Below are 21,571 nucleotides of genomic sequence, written 5' to 3'. Positions count from 1 at the left end.
CTTGGCTGCTTCCATTCGCGAACTGCCTTCACCTTCTCCTCCTCTATGCTCACTCATCCTTGGCTGATCACGTGTCCTAGGTATGTCATTTGTGGCACTCCCAAGAAGCACTTGGACAACTTGGCATGGAGCTGGCGTTCTTATAGTGTCGCCATCATAATCCGTAAGTGCTGGAAGTGCATCTCCTCCGTTGCGCTATAGATAAGGATATCGTAAAAAAAAAAACTAGCACGAAACTGCGAAGGTAAGGCTTGAAGACATTGTTTATTAGTGACTGGAATGTAGATGGCATGTTGGTTAGGCCAAATGACATCACCCGAAATTCATAATACCTATCATGCATTTGGAAGGCCATTTTAGGACGTCTTCTGCAGCTACGCGGATCTGATGGTAACCTGCATGTAGATCTAGCTTGGAGAAATGGGTGGCACCATGGAGTTCGTGGAGCAGCTCCTAAATAGTGGGTATTGGGTACCTATCATTTAGCGCTCTGCACAAAAGCAACAACTCCCATCTCTCTTCTTCACCAACAGCACTGGAGATGCAAAGGGGCTTTTTTTTTGGCAGAATCACTCCTTGTGCTAACATCTCTCGAGCTTGCTTCTCCAATTCATCTCGCTATTATGGGCTATAGCGATAAGGGCGTTGCTTCACCATTGTTGCTCCTCACTGTAACTTGATCTTATGGTCACATGATCGTGGGGGTGGTAGTCCCCTGGGAGGGACTGTCAAATACCTGCTGGAACTTTGCTAAGAGCGTCTGCAAAGCTTCTTGGTAGAAGATGCTGGTTCTTGGTGACTTTCTGTTATCTCCTTGTGGTTTTATTGACAATAACAAACCAACGATGCAGTCATTCCCTTCATCATCTTGGTTGATGTTGTTTCTTTTGTGGTCTTTTTAGGAAGTGCTGCTTCTAGCGTGAAACGTTCATTCTCCTGTGGGCAAAAGTGCATCTTCATTCTCATGAAATCCCAAATGACCTCCTCAAGCTCCTCAGCCATTGGATCCCGAGGACCAAATCAGCTCCCGCGATGGCCAGTGTATACAGTTCTTTCAAGAATTGCTGACCTTGTATCTCCAAGACCTCCCATTCGCATTTGCCACAACATTTGAGGACGCTTCCACCTCCTACTACCATGTCGAATGTTGGTTGATTTTCAATCTCACACCCCAAGGTTTTTGTTGATTTCTCACAAATGAAGTTCTGAGTGGAACTTGTGTCCACCAGAATACTCACTTGTCTCCCTCTTAAGCACCCTTCCACTCTCATTAGCTGGGGCAGTTCATTCCCTGCTAATGCATGTAGTGAGATCTCTAAGGGTATCTCACCCGCTCCTTCGACCCCATGCTTCGTCAGCTCTTGTGTTTCATTGCTATCACCGGGAATTTCTTCCTTTTCCTCTACCAAATACATGTGGAGATATGAGGAAGGACCAAACTGTGCTTTCATGGCCTCCACTAATTCTTCCTAGTTGGGCTTCACTTGCTATAACAGTAACCAATGATACCATCGAATCGTCGATCCCTCGAAATGTACTGCCACGTAACTCACCTTATTTGTGTCAATCGTTCCTTAACATTCAAAGAACTGTTCTGATTTGAAGATCCAGCTTAAGGGATCTTATCCTGCGAATTTGGGGAAATTCATTTTCGCCGGCCTCCAACCATCTAGCCCATCGAATTCCTCCATCTCCCTTTCACTGGTAGACACCGATGGATTTGCTGTCTCATTTCCTAGAGGGTTGGAGGGCTCCTCACCTTTTCCTACTAGGTCATCTCTCGATGAATCTCCTGTCTCCATTCTCCTCGTGTTGGGGGAGTTAGAGAACCTATCTTGCTGGAGGGTTCTCCTTTATCATGGTTGCCAGCGATTGCTGGCCTACCATGAAGGTCTGCATCCTTTCATCTGCTTCTTGATTTTGTTGTTTGACCATCTGCAATTGGTGGTTCATGGTGTCAACTGCTTCTTCCATCCATGTGCGATGAGCTTCCACCACAGCGATGACCTCACGTGAGGTTACCTTGTCACCAGTTGGCTCTGATACTGTTGTCAGCTTCTTAGCTAACAAGAGGAAAACTCGACTACTTAAGGGCTCAGAGCCTCTTAGCCAGCCACACTACTCACGCGACCCAGCCACTACAAGCCCGAGCTTCCAGTGATTACACTAATCTCCCCTTTAGGATTACCCTCCTTCGACTTATATACAGCTCAATATGGTTGGGTTTATTACATGCCGAATCTATGTCTGACCTGCCAATCCCAACTCTAAACCCCTATCCATTAACTCTGTGACTATTACCATATACCATATTGACCCCTCACTGTCATACACTGTTGGAATCATCTTGTCGATCTCTACGACATAGCTCAAACCCAAAGATGGATGTCGCCATCAATGCTGACAGTTGCTCACCAAGTCCTTTGGCAAACACCACCTGTGCTAGCATTGTGCCCACCGTGAGTCCTCACCCAAACCACACTTGTGCCACATGCTAGGGTGTTGGTGGCCATGTTTTGAGGACAAAGGCTTCCAGTCGGAATCAATCAGAGATGCAAGTGAAACAGTCCCCAACCATTAGTGAATACCCTCCTATCCCCTTTTCGTGTTCGTTGGCCCTACACTAAGACTTCTATTCTATGCTTGTTCATTTCTCCCTTGAAACCCTACACCTAACCATTGATGGCTCTGTCCATGGCCGACCACACTTGCCAGGCATCTCTCAGCCCAACCGATTGCTTTCTAGTGTGGCTGGGCCTTGCTCAGTAGGTGTTGACCACTAATGAGCCACGCCTGGGTCGATCTGGCTGTAGTCGAGCCTAGCCTAGCCAGGATCAACAGTTATCGAGTCTCACCTGGCTTGCCCCAACCTTGGTCGAGCCCAGCCTGGCCAATGTCGAGTCTTACCTTGCCTATCTTGGCCCCGACCGAGCCTAGCCTGGCTAAACCCGACTATTGCCGAGCACATTTGATTTGTTCCAGCCTCAACCAACCCTGCTCCGGCAGCCTTGACCATTGCCAAGACTCACTTCCTATCTCAACCTTGGCTAATCCTAGGTAGGCCAGCCTTAGCCGCAGCCGATCCTCACCTAGATGGCCTCGGCCTCAGCTGAGCCCCATCTGGCCCTGCCTGGGTGGCCTCGGCCATGGTCAAGCTCAGCGACCCTTCATATAGCTGTTTCTAAGCCACGCCCAGCCCGTCCTAGCCTTGGCCCACACCAGCCCAACCAATTTTGGTTGTTGCAGAGCCACGACTAACCTTTCGTGGCCTTGACCGAGCCAGACCCGGCATCTATTGGCTCCCATCAAACCTGGCCCGCCCACATAGGCCTCTACCAAACCTCGGCTAGCCTGCTCCGACCACTACCACATCTAATCAATAAAACAGAGACCTTTGCTGAGCTCCATCAAGCCAAACTTAGCCTCGGTCAAGCCTGGCTAGATTGCTAAGGCCCGGCCCAAGCCCACTTAGCCAATGCGATATATATCTTAGCCTAGCTGGCTGGAGACTCTGAGAAGGACACTTTGCTTGGCCAGCCTCAGTCCCTAGCCACCATCCTCCCAGCCAGCCTTGGCCAGAGCCCAGCCAACCCTGGCCAGCCCTTGCCCTCTTCAACAAACTCTCTTTGTGTACACGATTATCTCTCTCCATCTCTACCTCCCTTCCTTCTCGTGTATGGTTTAGCTGATTGAATACTTACATATCTAGAGAGAGCGCATTGTGTCCTTTGTAGATAGTCTTTGTAGATAGTGGGTGGGTTATTTTGTACTTGAGGTCTATTGCTTTGGGACTTGTCTGGATGGGACGCTTGTATACTCATATCTGATTGACGCTAAGTGCAACTATGGATCCTAGGAATAGGTCGCACCACATCGAGAGTCACAACATGGAAGGGTTCATAACAAAAGAACGCCTTGCCCCTATCGTAATGATTGAGAATATAGAAAAACAAATACTTACAAACCCTTTATTCATCTCATAGAGGAAGTCTGATCAGCTCTTGAAGGGCTGGATAATAGCTACCTTGACTGACTCAATTCTGGTAGTTGGCCGTGAGACCTCTAAAGAGATATGGGACACTCTTATGACTTGCTTTGCTCAAGATTCACAAGAACATGAATTTTGTTTGATCTAACATCCTCCAACTGTATCAGGCCATTTAGATCGATATATGATGACTTGTGCACTATATGTAAACCTGTTGAGGATCGAGTAAAAGTATTATGGCTCCTACAATGATTAGTGCCTCAATATGCACACTTTGTAACTGGCATGCTAAAACCATCTATTCTATTATATCGTGATATAATTCCTCTTCTCTAAAGCCATGAAACTAGAAACAATGTTCATGATATGCTAAAAGCACATGTTTCGTCATATTGTGATCCTCTTCTCCAAAGCCATGAAACTAGAAACGATATTCATGATTAACAACCGCAGCTTGCCTATTTTTTTAATCGAAACAAATTTTCCAAGAAAAAACATAGTTACAAATTCAATAATAAGGGTCAAGGTTTCTCTCATGTAGTGTTTGGCAACAACATAATTAAAATCTTGAGATTTTGATCGCAAGATTTTAATCCTGGAATCAGCTGAATAAGGATTTGCATCCCTTTTAGGAAGAGATCATGTGTGGTTCATAGGAATTTTAATGCCAAGGATTCCATTTCACTGTTTGTCGATAGCTTGGAAAAGAATATTGATTGGCACTAACATTAGTTAACAAAATAAGTCCAAAATAATCTAATTTCTTATTTACAACAAAATAAACAAATAGTGTCACATCAAGTACAAAGGAAAAAAGAGCACAAATTCTTTCTTCTTGAGAATGCTTGTTTTAGCTTCAAAAGAGGTCAAGTAAAGTCGCAACAACAAAGTAAAACATAAGTTTGACCTTACAATATGCAAAAAGCACAACAAGGTCACCCTTGATATTCTCTTGAAGAAGATCTAGGGCAGGTTCCACTTCAAAATCGGTTAAAATTTAAAATGGGTAACAACTTTTTGAGGTCTTCTCAAGAACAAATGCCTACTATTACAACATCCTACAAGCAGTAGTACTCTCCTACACCAAAAGAGTGAAGAGGATACATGACTTTGAGACCCTTCATCGAGCATATACTATTGATTGTATTTTCTTCTTTTCTTCCCCCCTTGACCAGTACTGGAAACAAAACCCCTATGAGCAACAGTAAGCTCCCAAGACAAAAAAAAAAGGATGGTGAAAGTGCAGAGGAAGATGGGAAAACCATGAAATTGGAAGATGTGAAAACCATGACATTGCAGAGAGAATGAAAAATGAAAAGGAAAAGTGAAAAATTTTCACTTCAAAATCAAAGAAAGCTATGCTCGATTGTTGTCAATGACCAGACGATGAGATTTTTATGATGACCAGACGGAGAGAAATTTGGTCCATGGAAGAAGAATGGAGGAGAGAGAGAGAGTGGGTGGATGGAACCTGCTGTGATAGAAGGAAAGGGGTGTGATTTTCCTGATGCTACTCTCGGCTCGGCTAGTGAACAGGAAATGCAGCTACTGCGAGTGCCCGATTGATGAACAAGAATCATAATTGCTGCTCTCGGCTGGTGAATAGGCATGAGGGAGGCACAACAGTGATGTGTCTTGTCGTGCCCTAACAGATACTTTTTTTTCATGGATTATAATCACACCCTCCAACGCAATATGTGGGCATGAATGCCAGTTTCACCTCTCAAATTCACAATTTGTTTCCTCTGTTTATTGGTAGGGTCGATTTTTTTTAAAATCTAGATTGAGATTCCACTTGAACAAGGGAATCCTCAGCCAACAAACAAGCCCTCAAGGATATGGCAACAGACAGAAGCAAGAATCTCAAGGTTCCCCCCTAAAAGACGTCTCAAATGCATCTAAAAGTCCAAAACAAGGCAAGAATAAGTTTTGTGGCACGACCTATCAAATATGTGGGAAATAGGACCAGTCAGTGCTTAACTGCTACCATTCGTATCAAGTCAGTGACGCCTCTAGATTCTCAGGGCACGGAGTGGTTCACAAATACTGGAGCCTCCTCTCACATAGTAGGCGATGGCGGTAAGTTAGCAAATCTTAAACCATGTTTAAGCAGTAATTATGTTATAGTAGAAAATTTTCAAAATTTACATATTTCCAATATTGGCATTGGCAAACTAGATACTAAAGGGTCTTCTCTTTTCTTGAATGACATTTTGTATGTTCCAGAAATGAAAGTAGATCTCCTTGTAGTTAGCTGAATTGCTACTGCCTTTCCATATGAGTTTGTTTTCACCTCTTGTGGTTATCATGTTAAGAAACAGAGAACCAGCCAAGTGACAAAGAGAGGAAGTAAGCAAGCAATCTTTAGACCATGGGATACAACAAACCTGTAGTATTTTTCTCCATCAGGCGTAGATGAGTGACATTTAATCACTAGCATGCACGCCTTGGGTACCTTCAATACAAAGTTGTGTCTTTTTTGAAAGAGAGAAATTTTATTTATGTGATTAATGACAATGATATATTAAATGTTTGTTCTAGTTGTCAATGTGGAAAAGTATGTCCATTGCCTTTTGTTTCTAGGGATGATCATTGCAAAGAAAATTTTGAGAAGGTGCATTTAGATCTTTGGGGACCTGCACCAATTGTTTCCAAACAATGCTATCAGTTCTATGTAATTTTTATAGATGCCTACAACAGATTCATATGGTTTTATCTGTTAAAACAAAATTATGATTTTCTGCAGGTTTTTCAACATTTTTACAAGTTCTTTATGTGCCAATACGATATAAATATTATAAATTTTTCGATGTGATGGCAGAGTTGAATTTTCTAGTTCATCTTTTATAAGATATCTTGCTAATAGTGGGATCAAGGGACAAGTTTCATGCCCTCATACACATGAGCAAGATGGGTATACAAAACTAAACTTAATTTAGATGGAATTCTCGAACGTTTCAAAGCTAGGCTCGTTGCTAGGCTCGTTGACGAGCGCTTCACCCAAAGTTGAAGGAATTGACATCCATGAAGCTTTTGCTCCTATAATCAAGTCGGCAACTATAAGTATGGTGTTAAGTGTCGCTCGTATATCACACTGGGGAATTTGACAGCTTGACATAAAGAAATGCCTTCCTGCATGACAGCCTACATGAAGATGTATCCATGAACCAATCCTCACAAAGTTTGCCATCTCAAGAAAGCCCTCTATGGCCTACAACACGCACCCAAGGCCGGGCTCAATTGATTAAGCTCATTATTGTTCTCATATGGATTCTTCTATAACACTGCGGTCCCTCTATGTTTATATGGAGGTATCAAGAAATGGTTATGATTCCACTTATATATGTTGATGATCTCAAGGAACATCCTATGCAATTAAGGATATGGGGGCAACTCCATTATTTTTTTGCTTTTGGGAATTCAAGCCATTTGAGATGACTCCCGTATGTTACTGAGCCAGCAAAAATATGCACACGATTTGTTTTCATGATTCAACATGATGGACTCAAAGCTAGTGAACACTCCAATGCCACAAAAATTGTCCCTTACTGAATCCAAACTTAACTCCTTTTTCAGATGTAAGCAGTTACTGAAGCATGGTTGGAGGCTTACAATACTTAACAAATACATGACCTGAGATTTCTTATAGTATTAATTTCATAAGTCTATTCATACAAGCACCTATAGTTGGTCACTTTCAACTTGTCAAGTATATTCTATCATACATCAAAGGTATCTTGAACACTAGACCACAAGGGTGTGGCCTGACATAGCACCCAACTCGGTTTGATTGAGTCAGATGTTGTTGACCGCACTCTTGTTTTTCTTTTTCTTTTTTTTCTTTTCATATCTTTTTCTTCATCTTGTTTACCATCTTTTCTATTTCCTTCCTCATTTTATTTAATAAAACTTTGAATGTTGTATGAGATAAAGGTATATATACGTGCTTGCTGCACTTGCGCTCATTTTTTTTTGGAACTTGCCACATCCTGCATCCACACCAACACCTGCACCCGTGTGACATAGCTTGAACATGTTTTACAACTACTCTGTCATGGTCATTTTCAACAATATCCATTCTCCGATGGAAGCTAGGCAAGCTGCGGTACTACTTGGTGCTCAACATCATGATTTTGTACATTTATTGGTGGCAACTGCATTTCATAGAGCCCAAAGAAGCAACAAAGTGTGGCACAATCAAGCACGGAACCCGAGTATAAAGCTATTGCTGACACGACTACTGAACTTGCGTGGCTAAGTTTCATCCTCTAAGAAATTGGAATACCACGAAGGCAACCACTAATGTTTTATTGTGATAATCTCAGTGCTCTACACCTCACCATTAATCTGGTATTCCATTAACAAATGAAAACATATTCAAACTGATTATCACCATGTAAGTCCCGGGTAGGGAAGAGAACTAAAAAGGTCATAAATGGTGGCCGTGGTCAGTTCAAGTGATGCTTGGAAAGACAGAAGGCAGTTAACGAGCCGTAGGCGATGAGGAAAGATCAATAGTTTCTCCATGCTTTTGTTGGTAATCCCTTGAATTTTTTTTTTTCAGAAAATGTAGAGTGTGAGCAGATAGATATGCAACAGATCTTATTGCATGGTTGGCAAATAATGGTAGTAGTGCTCGTTGACTGTAAAAACTTGCTTTTTAGTTATTTGGACAACCATGTCATCTTGATGTTGTGAGAGAAATTGGAATATATTTCTTGTATTTACATTGTCCAAAGGAACAAGATGATGCAAGGGTAGAAGACTTAGTATATGTGCATTCCAATCTTATGTTACTTCAAAGGAAGCTATCCAAATGTAAATGTGATAATCTAACTAGTGTTATGTTGAGTGTGATGAATTCTCCATTATTTCCATTGTCTGAGAAGAGGTGGACCATTTAAGACAAGCTATTAAATCTGACTCGTTATTCCATCTTAATCGAGTGTGATGGATTCTCTATTGTTTCCTTTGTTTTAGGAGAGGCATACCATTTGGAACAAGCAATTAAAGCTTGCCCAATATTCAATCTTAACTGAGTGCCTTTAACTTGCATAACCCAGACTTAGAGTATTTCCTTTCAAAAGCACTGGGTTGATTTTGAACGGTGACATTCTTGAAAAGTTTTGTTGAAGTTGCATAGGTTTTATGTCCATGGTTTCATCTAATCTTTATCTTGGTCGTTTTGCAATAAGTGTTTTTTGCAAAATGTGTTGTTCTTTTATTATTCGAGGTAAAAAGGAGGTCGAACGCCCCATATCTCTAGCCCCCATATCTCTAGCCTAACCCATCCCTGTATCCGGTGCCACAATATAACAGAAAAATATAAAGATCTCCATAGGTATCAAAGTGGTGATGACTTTCCAGATGTCTATTTATGCTGATCTTTCGATCATAATTATGAAAAACCAAATAAAATCTCTCTCTCTCTCACACCGAGTGCACAGACATGTGTATGCACATATGCACATACATGTGTCAACAATCGTGTTCAAATATTCTTCCTTCGTGAATGCATGTGTGTGTGAGATCTCAGTAACTGCATTGGTGGAAGACTAATCGCTTGTGCCCCGGACCAGTCAGATGATGCTTGCACTATCTGACATTTTATTATCCTTATCCTTGAGGCAGCGACGGCCATGGACAATGCTGTTTGCATCCCAAAGAGAGCAAGTGGCTCGTGGGAAACTGGTGACAAAGTTTGTTCTCTCAACCTTACAACATGCAGATTTGTTTACAAAGCCTCTCACTAAAGATTGGTTGATAGCTTGAACAAACAAACTTGGCCTACTATAACGAGGGGAAGTGTTGAGCCAGCTTCATCACATGGCAAAGTCAACCATGGCATCACACATGCTGAAGTTTACAAGACCAAGGACATACTCATCATAATGACAGTAAGCAAGAAAAGGATGCCGCTCATAATGCTCTTCTAAGTGAGGTGACCTGCCACAACCATCAGGAAGGAGAGGAAAACAGAGATAAAATAAATATAGAAGGTGACTGTATGTTCTTTCGAATATCTAATTTGTGGCCTAGGCAGTGCTACTGTTTCTGTGCATAGCTGTGCAGCAGTTTCTTTTTCTTCTTGTTCGCCTGAATTGTAAGGCTAGATTTTTTGCTCAATAAAGGTTGGGAGACCTCCCTCCGCTGATTTGCGTCTGAACCAATGTTTCAGCAGTCAAGGTAAAACTAGTAACAAGTGCAGTAATAAGGTGAAACTAGTAACTGCACATGAGAAGCATGTTCTTGAATGCTATAACTCGGCTATAAATGCATGCAACGGTGCCTCCATGTGTCAAAGCAAAATAGAAAATAGACACCTAGCAGTGAATACATGTTTTTTCTTTCCTCTCCAACATCCAGAATTTATTACTCTTCCAACCTCAAAATTCATTAGTCTTCACCATAAGAAACCAGCAGAAACAAGATGACAATATGATCCACCACTCCTCAAAACTAGACCAGAAATCGGAGACGCATCTTCTGTGGCTCTGATACCATATTAAAATTTCAAGCACATACAAAAGAAAAGAAAGAGGTGAGGACTGACGTGGTTCGGCACAGAGGTGCTTACATCCATGGTGATGAAGGTTTACTCGATATTGTTCAACCACAATCACGAAAATGTATATTTGACTCTCGTTTGTTACAGTCGGTTACAAATTTTCTTTTATCAATATAGAAAGCATTGATCTTGTTTACGGATTTATCCTTCGTGAAGCAGTTAGAATGCGATCCTTCCTTCTTTAGATAAGGCAGCCCAAATTAGAGTACTGTTGGTTTCCATATCTCGAACGGAGCCATTATCGTTTAGTTGAGATCGTGATCCATCTGGCAAGTTTCAACATCAGATTCGGATCTAAAATTTTTTTGGATCCATTATCACCTACGCTAATACAGTCTTAGTCCAAATCTATTTATAAGACTTTAAAATATCAATCATGATCCTTTTAACGAAATGTTAAAACTCTAAAGAATAGAAAACAGGAAATGACGTTGGGATCTATTCAAGTTAATTTATTTTAAAGCCACTTTTTGCTAATCACATTTCAAAGAAAATATGACCAACAACTATTAAAAAGAATGTATTACGGAGGTGGAACCGGTTTTCAAATCATATTTAAATCCAATTTTGTATAGATCAACTAAAATATGAACTAACAGTTCTGTTTCAAAAGAAATTGGATCCAGATCCGATTTTAGGGTTTCTCCATACTGCAGGTCTTTTATATGCTATAGGATAGTTAATTTTAAAATTTTTGATATGTGAAATCACCTTACAAAGATAAGTGTAAGGATATAGTACTTAGTGGAATTAGCCAAGTTAGAACTAGTTCCAAATCCTGATCAAGGTTAGTGAACAAATTTGAGCATGGGATCACTGTTTTGCAATCAACAGAATTAAACAGGCGCCAAACAGTTACCCCTCAAAATTCAACTCTGGTTTGGAACAACTAAAGAAGATAGAATTCAGTTTTTGCAGAAACATGTCTGAAACCCCTCTTCTAAAATTTGTAAAACTTAAAGTTAGGCAGGTTGAGGTTTTCCGATTTTGTTTATTGATCCGACTTAACAAATCTGGATTCTCGACCCTTGGCTTTGGCCGACCGGTTGACACCCCGGACGTAGTGAAAGGGAAGAATCAACTGCATACCGCCGTCAGATTCAGGGAACTGTCAAAAGGGCCTTGGACTTTTCTCTCCAAGACGGGGTAGCGGGATAGCGCAGAGCCCATTCATAATCATGAAAATTTGGAAAAATTCACTTTATATATATATATATATATATATATATATATATATATATATAAAAGAAAATTAAATGGTGACCTTAGCTTCTTAGAGTCATCTAACCTGCATCGTTCGATCCAACATGATGGATGGCTATGAAAAAAATTTAAAAAAATGATGGCATTTCGTTATTTAATATTAGTTTATATTTTTTTTCTTGTTTTTCTCTCAATCATTATATGTTTTAAATGGATGGCTTGGTTAGATAATTGGGTGATGGATATATATATATATATATATATACATATGATCACAACAGCTGACCTTTCATAAACTTTTTTCCTTTGTATTTTTGTTGATTTCCCAGAAGAAACTCCTGAAAATACTTAGTTTGGTATCAAAACATGAAATATCTACTACGTTCTAACAAAGTAACTATCATGAAATAACTATAATTCCAACTCAAGCTGTTGAGAAAAGAGAAAATGGTAAAGTATTCAAACTACTTATACCATAAGAAACGGATGAAGATAAAGAAGCTAGAATAGAAGCCAAGGAAGCTCACCTCTCAGCACTTGATTAAGCTTTGGACTTGAGTTGAGATCAAGTTAGAAATGTAGTTGCTGCGTGCAAAAGAGTTTTGTTCATCAAGTTTTGGCACTATTATACTTTTTAACATATAAGTGTACTTGACATTAAAGTTGAATATAATGAAAGGGAGTGTACATCTCAGCACTTTCCCATGGAAGGGACCCGACCGATGGGAGCGCTAGTATTGGTAATTGCCCAAACATGGCATGGCCAGTCGGAAGGAACAGAGAAAAGAAAGGAGAATGGAGAATAAAACGGCATCGGACTTGAAGAAGAATGCCGCCCCAAATCACCGTCCGATGAGAGAAACTGACGGCTCAGAAAGGCTGTAGTGTTTGAGTAAGTTTAGTGTATTGGTGGGAGCGCCCGGAGAGGGGTTCTACGTTGTGGGACCCGTAACTCGTCGGTGGAGAGGGGTTCTGTTGGACGTCCGTCTCGCCTTACATCGCCACAAGACAGATCTCCCATAAACCACGCAACTCCTTTTCCCATCTCCTTTTGTTCGTTTTTCTCCCCTCCCTGTCTTCCTGCCCAACTCCCCACCCATCTGATCAAAGGCACGAATCCATCTCTCTGGCGAAGAATTCGCTTCACTAAATCTCGAGTAGAATCAGATTCAGAAGATCGAGGTAATGTTGCTTGGACTTGCCTATTGTCAGTTTCTATCTAGTCTCTTCTCCATCTCAATTATGGGTAATGTGGGCGTTGGATTCATTGAGTGTGGGTGTAACGCTTGTATTCTTGTTCCTTCTGGATCATTTATTGATCATTTCTGCTTTTGAACGTCCGTTTCTTCTTTCTTCCCCTTCTGTTACTGCCATTTATTAGGATCGACTGAGGCGCGCCAGAACCACATCGCATCTGTGCATATGTTTTATTTTGTTGAAACATGTGCAGTAAATTCTCGTTCTATTTTCAGCTGAGTTGGTAAGAGGCGCTTGTCTCCTTTTCCCCTTCCGCGGCAATTAGGTTGACTCTGATATCTCTCCCCAATCGAATTGTAATGAGGTGCTTGATTGCTTTTGATGGCTCCATATGGCTGATATTGCAACCACGCTTTGCCAATTGTTGGCGCCAGAAATGTCATAGGGGTGACGAGGTAGTAAGGATTTGGATTTCTTTTTTTTTAATTTGAAGGTTTGATGATCTCAGAATGGGAAATGCACAGAATTAGGCTAGAGATTCCCATCATTTGTCAATGTGATTTACATTTAATATGAAACTGGTGAACCAATACATACCAATAAAGGTATCTTGGACCTTGAAACAAATTATTAGCGTCTGAGTTTTTAATACTCTAGTCCAGGTACGTGGTTTTCGGAAGACATAAGCTGAATGAAGGAATTCAATGTACCTGGGATTCCATTAACTGCATCTAGTGTTCGTGTCAGGGAATGGGGATAATGAAACTGAACGAATGAGGTAATGGGAGATAGTAAAAGAGAATATGCTTGGAGGTATTTGTAATTTTGTACCATTTTCGTGAGAGATGAGGCAGATATCTAATTAGTTATTAAGGAGAGATCAGTTGCACCCTGCCTAACATCCTCAAGAAAGCTGTGAGTTTTCTGCTGATTGAGGATTTCTGAAGGCTGAAACCCGTGTAGGTTTTGCACGTGAAAGAGTTGATCCTTCATTCAAAAGATCGTAAAGTTTGTATCAATGTTATAAAATGTGAAAGCAAAGCAACGGATTGAGCCTATCACAAGGTGAAGGTAGGCCTCGAGTTATGGAGGCATAAAATGTATAATATGCATAAAAATAATGAAAATTTTGACAACAGGATATAATTAAAATAAAAACATATAAGTAAAGCACATTACGGAAAACACATTTAACTCGCACTAATCATCTAAATCATCCAAATGTTGGTGGTCGTTAAATAATTTCTACTTTTTCATTCAACAAGTTACGCTCACCATTGAAATTTGTATAGAATCTGGTCACCAAAAAATTTAACAAAATATCATGTCTCGTTTATTTTTGAAAAGTTTGACATTGTCCATTTGAACTTTTTGAAAGACAGCATATTAAAGTTAAAACAAAATTATTGACTACTTTTGCCAGTAAAATAAAAAATATAAAAATACTTTGTTTAATCATTAATTATAAAAGTATGAGTTTCGTGAAAGAACAAAAGAAAATTATTCTTTTTAATTTTATATTACTTACTGTAAGCTGGTATTTTGCATCAAAAGCTTGGGGGGGGGGGGGGGGGGGGGTGTTGTTATATTCAGAAAAAAAAAATTCTTTGGTGTTTCTATAATCAAAATGTGCAAAGTCAGTCACTTCTAGCTCACATTTTGTCACATAGAATGGGTGCTTTGCATGTGGTGGAATGGCAATATGTCATATCCATCCATTTAGTATTTGCATGAGCCTAAAAAAACCATACATAATGCCTCTTGATAATAGTTCTATAAGGCATATCATGTCATCTCATTTTGTTTTGATTTTGTAATAAAAAATAACATGGTTCCTGAAGCATAGACGGGTGAACCATGGTGAGGCTTGCACTTTGGCCGGTGAAGCATGAAGCATATGCTTCAGTTCAAGGTGCATCTCACTGTAATGCTTCGAAGTGTTTTTGTCTCTGAAAAAGGTACTGAAGAGCATGCATCACACCTCGAAGCATACACCTTTAATAATACTGGCCTATATTGCTGCTCAAATTGGTGAGTCCTTTTCTTATATGTAACCAATTCCAACTTCCACTCTGAATCCAAAGGGTATGCAAGGTGGCAAGTCATATTCCAGGCTCAGGGCAGGTGGCAACAGCAGCGTCAAGATAGAAACCATTTCAGACCCTTTATATGACAGGCCGGTAGATTGTGCCTGGGGGCATTTGCTCCATGATGTCCTTAAAAGTCCACTGCTTTTACATGAGCAGATTCTATTGTACTAAAATCCTTAACAATCTTTCGTATGAACAGCTGTCACAGACTTGAATTTCTATACACAAATGGTGGGTCAGAATATTTACCACATATATGTTTAGTGGAAATACCATAATTTTCTTTGGAGGAAGTTTTTATGTGTTTTCAATGTACTACTTGCTGCTGCTGCCATTTTATTTCTTAGGTAGCTCTATGCACATATGGCTCTTAGTTGGAGAAGTTTTGTTTTTCTTAATTATTGTAGAGGTAGGTTGGTGAATCTAACAAAGCTGACTTTAACTTGATCATCACATTCATCAGTGAACTCCCTTATGGTAATTGCCACGAGCTAGCTTCTCATTTTTTAGTTTCCTTTTCAGTTTTTCTCAAATTGATTGTGTTGGTTACAGGAAACACATCCATCTAATGCCCATTTCAGCTAATCTGATTGGCATGCTTAACATACATGGTCAATGTTATCTGTATCATACGCTACACATGTATCGTACGATACGTATTGTATAGGTTTAGGAAACCTATATGGTATGCTTACGATACATGATATGTGCATGTATCGTAATTGTATCGTACGATACGGGCACCTTACGTATGATACGGGCGATACACTCCTGTATCACACGATACAGGGAAAAACGTAAAATTCATTATGTTTTAAAGTTTAAACGCTCCTCCCTCTCTCTCTTCTTGTGTTTAAAGCAATGTTGTAAAGAGCGTATCGTAAACCGTATCAGTCTGGCTTTAAGATACGCTGTATCGTAAAATATCGTAACGTATCGTAACCATACCATTTTTTTTTAATAAATCAGAAAAAATAGGAAAAAAAATTCATAAAATTTATAAAAAATCAGTAAAAAACAAGAATAATATGTTCTTCATAAAAAACACATAGATTTATAAGTCATAAGGTCCATAAGTCTATGAGATACCACATCAAAAAACAAGTTTTAGATGTTATGTATTACATCACAAGATGATAATGAAATTGTGAAAATGTTCAATGTCAATACATATAAAATGAAATCACTCTCGACTCTCATTCATAATCTTCATCATATTCATTCTCATCCTCATCTCCATCTTCTTCTTCATTTTCATCTTCACGATTTAAAAAAACCTCTTTCCTCCCAACGAGAATCAGCCACCCACACACAAATCCATGGTTTCATCGATGATTTCATTTTGAAAATCGATGATTTAACGATGGAAATCGATAATTTCCCTCCATGGCGGCACAATCTCTAGGTTAAAAATGAAGAAGGGCCGGGTTTTTATAAAAAAAACTCGAAAAGGGGGGTTCCAGCCCCCATTTTTTGAAATCAGCCCGTATCGTAAGATACGGGCGTGTATCCTATTTTGTAAAAGATACGTATCATATCGTATGTATCAGCCCCATATCGTACATATCATACAACACTGGTTTAAATACTCCAAGAGACGTGGGAGGGAAAGATTTTTGCCCATTTTCATAAAAAATAACTGAGGATTCATCAATTTGAAAGATATTGTTATTGAATCATGAAAGATGATAACTATATGTTTTGAACTTATGAAATTGTTATTTAATCTAAGTCCTAAGACTCTAAGTTTAGGATTTTATAACTTTCAAGTTTAAAATTGTGATGGATGTTTATTATGTCATTTTGAATATCTGATTTTTTTTTTGAATGTGTTGTTGATACACATGAATGTTCCTTATGTATGATCTTTTTTATATTTGAATACATTTTTCTTGATTTCTGATTTTTTGTTTATTTTTTTTGTTTTTATTTTATTTTTCTTTATTTTTTCTGATTTTTAAAATTTTTTAAATTAAAAATTAATTTTAGGAATACACTACGCTACGTTTGCGATACGTTATGATACGGCATATAGGTCGGCCCGACCGATATGTGTTACGCTACACCTTTTACAACATGGTACATGATACCTTAAAGGCTTGAACATCATTTTCAGCGTCGCATCTAATCTGCATCCAATTTTTTGTTCAGTGCGGTCCTCCTTAAGACAATCATGCAGTTGTTTATTAGCTACCACCTTGATAGATTTATGTATATTTTCCTGTTTAGTTGTTCACTGGTTGTGCTATCATCTTGAGAGTTTTGTATCTACTTTCCTATTTATTTGTTTCATTGGTCATACCATATTGGTGATGGTGGTTCTTGTGTCAGCATGTGCATGGTAAATTCTGTAGATTCCTGTAAACCTATTTGTTTGTAACGGATGTAGGAATAGTCTTTTGTAATGGGTCTAGGAACTCTCATTTGTGAGCCAAGTTTACTATCAACAGATGTGAAAAGTGATGGGTGAAGAAGCAGTTTTTGGCTCGCCAACTTCTATGCGACTTCTTGAGGTGATCGATACCCTCTTAAGGATCATACTGATGTCTTATTACACCTGAGGCCAGATTGAGGACAGAGCAAAGATGGGAGAATGGGTTATTGGAGCAATTATTAATCTCTTCGGTAGTCTTGGCATAAATTTTGGAACAAACCTCTTAAAACTGGGTCACAATGAGGTAAATCTTCTTATTATTCATGTTCTACAACCTCTTTTGGACTGCACATCTCTGTTTTGCTTAAAAGAAAATTTTCTTCTTTTTTTTTTCGTTTTTTTGTTATAAACTTCTGGGGCCTAATAAAATTTTATGTGTGTGTTATATGCTTAATGTCCTTGTTTGTTCACATGAATTATATTTTTCTGTTTATCTTTTTCCTGTTTATGTTCATCTGCTTGGCATTCATGCAGAGAGAACGACTTGCTGTTCTGGATAGAAGTGGGAGTGGTGAAAAACTTGTTATGAAGCCAATAATATGTTTTCAAACATGGCGAGCAGGTACTTTTATTCCTGTGTATGTACAAAAGCTGGCTTATCACTACAAGCTTTTTTTCCTAAACTGTGTCTGGGGACTCTTTTCTTGCAAAATTTTGCTCCATGCCTCTGGGAGGCATATTAATTGAGGGATTTGATCGACAAAATGAGGAACATATTGCAGCATCTATTGCAAAGTATAGTTGCTATTTGATGTCATCATTTTTACAAGATGAGACTTTCTACTGCATGGAAGTTGGTTATTCACAAACTTTTCATTTCTGGTACAATTTCAAAGTTTTTTAGTGCTAGAATGATGCTTTCCCATCAGCACCAAGTCATGCTAGTGCTATCATATGTGATAAAATGCAGAAAATTAACTAAATGGTTTCTATCTTCAGGCCTGCTGATTTTTGCTCTGGGAAACTGCCTGAATTTCATCTCCTTTGGTTATGCAGCACAGGTCAGTGATTTTTTGTGCATCCTGCAGAAATCAGTGAATACAGCTGTTATTTGTTAATCAGATCTGTGGAAATTCTTTCTATGGTTTAGCGGACTTTCATGTTTTGAGCACGAGTTGGGTTTTTTATAATACTGGATGTTCTTACATTTGAGCACAAATATCCAAATTCCAACATACTGCTAACTTTCAAAAGGTCATATTGGTCTCCTTGTCTGTTGGTTGCACTCACGATTATTTGAATGCCTAACTAAGTCAATATGGTTTACCATGCCTAGTTTCATTTGAAATATTTTTTCTTTTGTTTGATGACTTGATCTGAAAGGCTCATGCTACTTTGACTTTCTTATTTTGCAGTCACTTCTTGCCGCACTTGGGTCAGTTCAGTTTGTATCCAATATTGCTTTTGCATATTTTGTGTTAAATAAAACAGTCACGCAAAAGTACGTACTTTTTTTGTGAATGTTTTCTGGGCTTTCATGGTTCAATTGAGCTATATTATATCCTCAAGAAATTAACGAAAATATTGGTGGTTTGCTTACAGGGTAGTAGTGGCCACTGCTTTTATAGTTCTTGGGAATCTTTTTCTTGTTGCTTTTGGAAATCACCAATCTCCTGGTATTCTTCTGTTCACTGTTTACCAACAGCTTATTCTTTTATTGAATTGTATCTACGTTCCTCTAGCTTACTTTCAATCTGAGAACTTGTAAAATTTTTCTATTTTATTTTGCTGAAAACTATTCCAAATATCAACAGAAAACGCATGGAAATTTTTGAAGGAAAAAAAAAAGAAAAATATTGATTTTATGGCAAATTTGGAAAGATAAGAACAGAGCAAAGGAACTGAATTTTCTATTGCTGCAGTTTACACCCCTGAGCAGCTGGTGGAAAAGTACAGCAACCTCATATTCCTTTTCTATCTTCTGATTTTGATGTTCATCGTTGGAATAGCTCAATACACATATAGGTGCAGATAAGTCCTTTGTTTTCATGGTAATCAAGTTTCAGATGTTTAGGATTATACAAGCTTTTTGTTTTATTAATCATTGCTTATGGTGACAAACTGCAGGAGGGCTGAACTTTCACTTTCAGTTTTTAGTTTTGACCTTAGTCCATACTGGCATACACTGCTGCCTCTGTCCTATGCTATTGTTTCAGGAGCGATAGGGTCATGCTCAGTGTTGTTTGCAAAGTCACTGTAAGTTTCATTAGGAAAACACAGTGGAAGGAATCTAATTACTTATCGTACAAATTTCTGTAATTTTTTATCATCTCATTTTGCAGTTTGTTGCTTGTTTCTTTCTTTTCAGATCCAACCTGTTGAGGCTGACAATGAGTAGCCGCTATCAGTTGCATAGCTGGTTTACATACTCCATGCTGTTATTTTTTCTCAGTACGGCAGGTTTCTGGGTAAATATTCTACATGAGGCAGAAATTAATTATTGTGATGCTCTTTTCCTGGTAACATATTCATGTTTAGGTATTGTTCTTTCTGTACCTTCACAGATGGCCAGGTTAAATGAAGGATTAGCACTATTTGATGCAATACTTATAGTGCCGATGTTCCAGATTGCCTGGACCTTCTTCTCCATCTGTACAGGTTTTGTATATTTTCAAGAATACCAGGTGACATGTAATCTCCTGCACTTCTCATCTCCTCCTTGCAGTTTGAAGCACTGTTAAACTAAGTTAATATTCTGTAGGTTTTTAATTCATTAAGGGCAACAATGTTTCTACTTGGGATGATGTCAGTATTTATAGGCATTTCCTTGCTTGCACCAGAGGATTCTAAAGGTAAAGAAGTTTGTTCTTCAGTTGCATCCTTTTGGTTTCTCTTTTCCTCCTACAGTAATCCAGGTGGAACTAATGCGTTGTACCTTTCATAGGCAGTGAAACCAAGGATTCTGCTCCTATAGGTTCTAAATCAAGTGTTGCTGCAAGCATGAAGAAGTAAGATATGCAGTCCTTGAATGCCCAGAAACTGAAATGAGACCTTAATTTTTTTTTCATATTTGAAACCTTTTACCAGATGCAGGTCTGAATCCTAAATATGATTACAAAAGGAAAAATGTTTTTTAGAAGAAAGATTTTGCTTCAGTGGTCACATGAATTTTTCCGATATAGTCTATTGGTCTTGTGGTTTTTGTTAACTGTTTGTTTGTATACTATTCTGTTTTCTGCCCTACTGCCTCATATAATTTGTTGCGCTTAATAGCAGGTCAGTTCCTTCATCTCCAGATGATGCAGAAATCAGAGACATTAGGTCACTGGGGCAGGCAGTACTGTCAAGGGCAAAAACAATTGCAGTCAAGGCAAAGGTGCTCTAGACATCTATAATTAATCTTTGTCTTTTATTATTCTGGATGAGTTGAGTTTTTCAACATGGTGGTTTCTCCGCAGACTGCGTGTACGCTTTCCCTAGGTCTTGGTGAGGACCAGATAAGTGCATCTTCAGTGCTTGCAATGCCTATGGTTTCCTCAAAGATGACTGGGTTCAGGGGTGCAAATTTTGATCGTGCAAAACTGTATGCCCTATCAAACCCTGATTGGAGCAGGCCTACAGCCGATGAAAACAATTCAGATCTGGAGACTAGTTCTCTGCTTTCACAAAGATGAGGCAAGAAGTAGTGATGAAGATGTACAGCTGATTTTTCATCAACTACTGATTCGTGTTGGAAAACTGTTCCAAGTCTTGTATTTTTTGAAGATCAGTTGCTATAATTGTTCAAATTCTTGTTTAACGAGTAGTATAATGAGAAATGAAGTTGTTATATTTATCCCCATTACATTTAGGGGCAAAACGGTGGGTCTCTATGTGTTGCATGAGTGAGGATATGTGTCACACCCCAACCTCAACCTTTTAACTTTCAAATAACTTTTTTTTTTCTTTTGTTAAAACATAAAACGTTGAGGTGCAACCATTAAATGATTCAAATGAAAATGAGCTATGCAAATCAAAAACAATGGGGCAACTTTTCATTATATGATAAATTTAATTCATACAAAATTCACTTTGTATTTCTCAATAATACTTGACAAAAATGCTTCAAACCACAATATTAGGGGTGGGTATCGGGCCGGCCCGGCCCGGCC

The 21,571-nt window shown here is 39.0% G+C and overlaps 1 protein-coding gene across 2 annotated transcripts; it reads left to right on the top strand.

The window, feature by feature from the left end:
• Window positions 1-12,715: 12,715 nt before the first annotated feature.
• LOC116267899 (probable magnesium transporter NIPA8) lies at window positions 12,716-21,255 on the top strand. 2 transcript variants are annotated; one of them, XM_031649827.2, is made up of 14 exons: window positions 12,716-12,941; window positions 17,497-17,724; window positions 17,955-18,042; window positions 18,420-18,481; window positions 18,836-18,921; window positions 19,023-19,096; window positions 19,343-19,445; window positions 19,548-19,676; window positions 19,789-19,888; window positions 19,985-20,104; window positions 20,182-20,272; window positions 20,365-20,428; window positions 20,697-20,796; window positions 20,879-21,255. In XM_031649827.2, exons 2-14 carry the CDS (start codon window positions 17,632-17,634, stop codon window positions 21,092-21,094), a joined length of 1,326 nt encoding a protein of 441 aa, XP_031505687.1. In that variant the 5' UTR covers window positions 12,716-12,941; window positions 17,497-17,631; the 3' UTR covers window positions 21,095-21,255. The 2 variants fall into 2 exon arrangements, with proteins under 2 accessions (XP_031505687.1, XP_031505686.1); XM_031649826.2 differs by having other exon boundaries at window positions 20,694-20,796.
• Window positions 21,256-21,571: the final 316 nt, after the last annotated feature.

The sequence above is a fragment of the Nymphaea colorata genome, unplaced genomic scaffold (genome assembly GCF_008831285.2).
Source record: "Nymphaea colorata isolate Beijing-Zhang1983 unplaced genomic scaffold, ASM883128v2 scaffold0001, whole genome shotgun sequence".
Taxonomy (NCBI): domain Eukaryota; kingdom Viridiplantae; phylum Streptophyta; class Magnoliopsida; order Nymphaeales; family Nymphaeaceae; genus Nymphaea; species Nymphaea colorata.
This window is presented reverse-complemented; position numbering and strand designations above follow the sequence as displayed.